This window comes from Grammomys surdaster, unplaced genomic scaffold (genome assembly GCF_004785775.1).
Source record: "Grammomys surdaster isolate TR1022 unplaced genomic scaffold, NIH_TR_1.0 117384, whole genome shotgun sequence".
NCBI classification, from domain to species: domain Eukaryota; kingdom Metazoa; phylum Chordata; class Mammalia; order Rodentia; family Muridae; genus Grammomys; species Grammomys surdaster.
In genome coordinates, this window is record NW_021614203.1 from 6,102 (window position 1) to 10,973 (window position 4,872).

Here is a 4,872-nt window from a genome sequence, read left to right on the forward strand (position 1 = left end):
TGACTTAGTGAAAAGCTAGAAGAAGCTGAGGAGTAGGGTAACCTTTTAGGAGGACCAGCATTGTCAAATAAGCTGGACCCCAGAGATCTTTCAGACACTCAATCACCAGTCGGCCAGTATAAACAAGCTCATGTGAGGCCCCCAACACATATACAGAAATTAGACTGCCATGTCTGGATTCAGTCAGAGAAGGTGCACCTAACCCTCAAAGGACTCAAAGAATGGGGAGGATTGTTGGAGTTGGGGTTTAGGAGGGACGTTGGGGACATTTTCGGGAAGACAGATGGGGAGCAGGACAGTATATTAAACCATCAGAGGGTGAACATGGAGAGGGATAAAATATGGAGTATAAAAGAAAGGTTAAATAAAATTTAAATAAGTGTCAACAGTTACATATCAACTTTTATTCATAAGAAATCAATTTTAAGAAACAAATCTTAATATGAAGGTTAATATAAACTGTGAAAATCATTAGCAAAATCAATATCAAGAACATATAATATCTCAATAACATGAGAAAAAAACAAAACCATGCAAAAGAAAATTTCAACGAAAATTCTAAGAGAAAAAAATGAGAAGTGACCTTCCCTCACTGCACATTGAGCAGCACAAACTACAACAAGTTTCTCCTCTTGAGCACTTGCTGGTACTGCAGTCACCTCAGTTCTCTCTCAAGGGGCCACACAGGAAAGAGAAAAAGACCCTGAATCAGACTGGATGTCTCACTGGCTACATAGTTTGGGCCCAATCACACTGTGCAAATGATCTATGAGGAAGGAGATTCATCCATAGAAGTCTGTGGCTGTTAAGGAGGGAGCTCAGCAGGGAGCTCCTGAGGTGGCAACTAATTCTGCAGGAGGCTCTCCTGCTGGAATGTGGCCACTTCCAACTCTCTTACAGCTTCTGAGATCTGGGAGAGGAAGGCAGGTATTAGAGACACAGGCTTGGTGGGGACATGCATGTCAGAAGTAAGCTGCTGAGTTCCACCACCTCAACTAGACTTCAACTTTGATCTTTTAACTGAAACCCATGCTGCTAAATCTGCAAGCAGGGCAAAATATCAAGCAAAGCTCACAAACACATGGGCTGACAAGCTGCCACTCAGACTTCTATCAGTGCAAAACAAGACCAGGTCAATGGGAAGAGAACTCATTGGTCTGCAGGAGAAAGGAGAAGGCCACATGCCACCCAGACCACTGACAGTGAGAAGCACTCATTTGATATTTGCATTAGACTTTACTCCCTGCAAGGTGATTCCTACCTGGGAGGTCACATGCCCCCTGTACAACTCCTGTGACAAGACATAGAACTTTCTCAAAGCTCTGCTTAGCAACCCTCCTATCATGAGGACATTCAAGAGTGTGACCTGTCATTCATCTGTTACCCTTTCTAGACTGCAGCTTCAAGCAGAGTAGCAAGGTACACTTGCCAATAATTCAGTGTCTCCCAAGAGTTGAAGTTTCAAGAATACTTGTTCATAGACAAAGTAATGAACAACTATATTCCATGAAGAGGGTGGCTGGTTGGGAGTGTGGATTTAAAAGATGGTGGATGAATGCAAAGATGGATCCAATAGGCAAATGATAACAGACAGTGTCAGTCTGAATAAGCTGCTTGTCCCTACCTGATGTTGCTGTTTCTGGAGGTTGCTGGTCTTCTCCTGTTCATCTTCAACAGTCAGGTTCATCTCAGTCAAGTACTGTTGGAGGAGGTACCAATCAGCCTTCACTTCCTTGTAATCCTGCTTCACTTGGACCAATGACTTCTTTACAAGAGAGGACTGCAACAGGAGCCGATTTTGCAGGTTTCTGGAAACACACTCTGCATATTAAGATCCTGCAGACTCCTCCTGCCATTCCTACTTACAGGTGCCGTTACCCCACCAGGATCCAGACCTACAAACCCTCCATTCCAGAATCAAAGGAATGCAGAAATGGCCATTGCAAAAGTGGTAGCCTCCATGACCTGTACTTACCTATAGAAGTTAATCTCCTTCTTGTGCTCCTGGAAGTTCTCACAGGAGTCAATATTCTCCATCTCTAATTTGTTCAGAAATGACATGAACATCTTCTCCTTTAACTTCAATTTTTCATACAGTGGATTTGGCCTGTAATAGGGTCTGGCCCCAGGAAGACAGAACTCCATGAACATGGCTTTTAGTAACACATGAACTCAGGCTGGGTCCTGTCCTACCCCAATGCTGGAAGGCCAATTTCTTCCTTCAACATACTCGCATATTCTCCACCTTTGGAAACTTGTTATCCTGGACAGCAGAAGTTTGGCATCCAGATGGAGGGTACCCAGGTTCCCTGTGATCACTCAGCTGGCCTGAAATAGAGGTCTAGCAGCTTATCCTCTAAAGAGAATAGACCACAGGTCCTTGATCACCAGAAACCTGTGATTATATATTTCCTGCTTTCAAAACAGGGACTCTAAATTCTGGATAACTAATAGTGTAGAGACATTCATTACACATAATTCTGGAGATGAGACCAGACATCAACACAGTTTTCTAGTCTGCCAAAGAGCTACAAATGTACAGACAAATGGCACCACACAGGCAATGAACAGTGCTGTTTACAGTAGGGGCTCCCAGACCTCAGGACTCACTTCACCTTTAAACTGCTATATAGGTAATTCCACAGGACAAAACACAGAACCCAAGTTACCAAAGAGTGGAAGGAAATATATACCTACTATATGTCTGCACATCCAATTGCATGTGTACATACACAAGCACACAGACAAGGAAAAGGAAAAGGAAACAGAATCAGAGAATGAGAAAGAGAGAGATACAGCATTGGAGAGAGAACAATCAGAGTAAGAAGAAATTCACTCAGCATTACTGACTCAGAGTATAAGGCACACAGACAAAGAGGAACAGGCATAAGCTTCAGGCCTTCTAGTCAAGCACTGAGATGAACAGTGTGGGACCAGCTGCTGCTAGGACCTTCCAGCCCTCAATTAAGAGCCAGGTAAGTACAAAGCGTCACCACAAACTCACTGCATCTGTCGAGGACTTTCCAAATGCATGCTGCGCATTCACTAGCCACTGCCTCCATCCAGAATTCTTTACTCAGACCACAAGTTCAAAATTTCAATTGGAGGAAGCAAAAGAGTCCGTTTCCCTTCTAGCTCCTGACCAAGCACTGGGTTCAGCCTCTCCTCTAAGAAGCATTTAGGGACATAAAGTTGGGCACAGGGACTCTGTGGAGGTACTGCTTGCCAGAACTCACAACCTTAGAAGGATAAGATGAGGGTGACATTGCAGATGTCAGACTGACACCAAATGGTTTGGAGCAATGAGTACCTCTTGTTTATGGATCCCTCTGTGACATAGATCAAGCGGTCTCTCAGCTTGTTTCTCTCCTGGATACTGAGCACCAGCTCTTTGGTCAGACACTTTTCCTCCTTCTTGGCCTCTTTCTTGCTTAAGACATTTGCAGGGCATGATGACTGTCTGCCAGCCACTGTAGGCAGAAGAACATAAGTAAATTGCCCCAAGAGAATGCAGAGAGTCCTGGGAGAACACCCTCAGCTCTAAGAGAAGGAGAGCATGCCTGGAAACCAGTGACACCACAAACAGTCTGGTCCAGGCATTAGATGCCTCCTAAGTGAATCTCTGCTCTCCCATCACTCTATAGAGACCAGGAGATGAAAGCAGCCAGGTGTTTCCTCTGTCTCCCTACACGTGCTCATGATGACCACAGGGATAGCTTCTCCACCATTATTGACAGTTTTACAAGGTGCAACTTGGCTTTAGATCCCTCAGTCTTGTGGTTTCACAAGTCAGATGGAAAATTAAATAACCCAAAGAACTTGAGTGAGAGGAGATGGTCAGATGTCCTACCCTGTTAGTCAAGGCCCAGTAGTTTGGACTAAAATTCATGCAGAGTGAGACCATGATCAACACAGTGGCTATTCCCCCTACTGAAACACCAAACACCCCAGAGATGGCAATAGAGTTCATTGTCTGAGTGTATCAACACTGAAAGTTATTTGGTTAAAGGACAGAAATACCTGCCACCCACAATGGGTGATGAAGAAATCTAATGTGGGTAGTGTCAGAGAGAGGAGGTCAGCGGAGTTCTGAGAACATAAGACCATGACCAGGAGCACAATTCTTTCCCTGGTACTACTGTCAGATACCCACTGAAGCTTCAAAAAATAAAAAAGCCACGGAAGTGAAGTGCAGAGATTCCCTTATGTATACTGGCATAGGTTAGACCCTCTGTGACTCTTGATGGTCTCATTTTGTCCCATGTAACAACCACAAAACCCAGTCAATTTAACGACTTGGTATTTGAAACATCTTTCGTTGGCCTTGCCATCACCTGCCTTAAGGGATGGAGAAAGTCATGTTCTGAATTCCTTGATGTTTTAGTATTGTGATAATCATGGAAATTCTTTTGCTTTCCAGTGAAGTCAGTTTCTGTGCCCAAATTTCTAGGAAGTCCAGCTTAGGACACCCCAGACAGGAAGCTCAACATCCCCTTCCCAGGACTTACTCCACATTCCCCAAGACCACCTTCTTCGTCCTTCATTACTCTCAGATGAAAGTCCAGCTACTTTCTGCCTCTCTCTAGTTTCTGTCACCTCCATCTCTGCTCTTCCAAACAGTCTCCTCAGTCGGGAAATCAAGTCTAGGGACATATGATGTAGACACTGACTGAGAGAGCTCAGTGCACTTGGTGTCACTACAACACTGATGACATCACAAGGGATGCTAAGAACTCTCCAGGATACAAAGGAATGTTCAAAGAAGGGGCTGCTGATGTCATGGGGAACACCCTTTGCCTCCCTGCTAATTTTCTCCCTGTACATTTAGGAAGCTGAAGCATCCTTATAAGGGTGTTTCCTGGGTCACAGATA

General features: G+C 44.4%; 1 protein-coding gene across 1 annotated transcript; it reads right to left on the reverse strand.

The window, feature by feature from the left end:
- Window positions 1-844: 844 nt before the first annotated feature.
- On the reverse strand, window positions 845-4,602 carry LOC114635756 (disks large homolog 5-like). Its single transcript, XM_028784197.1, has 5 exons — window positions 4,509-4,602; window positions 3,311-3,470; window positions 1,976-2,119; window positions 1,625-1,808; window positions 845-910 (listed from the first exon to the last, which is right to left on the reverse strand). The coding sequence occupies exons 1-5, from the start codon at window positions 4,600-4,602 to the stop codon at window positions 845-847; spliced, it is 648 nt and encodes a 215-aa protein (XP_028640030.1).
- Between the last annotated feature and the right edge of the window lie 270 nt (window positions 4,603-4,872).

Excerpts from the sequence above, each read along its gene's own strand:
- LOC114635756 (XM_028784197.1), bottom strand. The coding sequence starts at position 4,602 with ATGGAGGTGACAGAAACTAGAGAGAGGCAGAAAGTAGCTGGACTTTCA. Across the intron at positions 2,120-3,310 it reads GAGGGATCCATAAACAAGAG|ACCCTATTACAGGCCAAATC; the intron begins GTACTCATTGCT and ends TCCTGGGGCCAG. Across the intron at positions 1,809-1,975 it reads AAGGAGATTAACTTCTATAG|AAACCTGCAAAATCGGCTCC; the intron begins GTAAGTACAGGT and ends GTGTGTTTCCAG.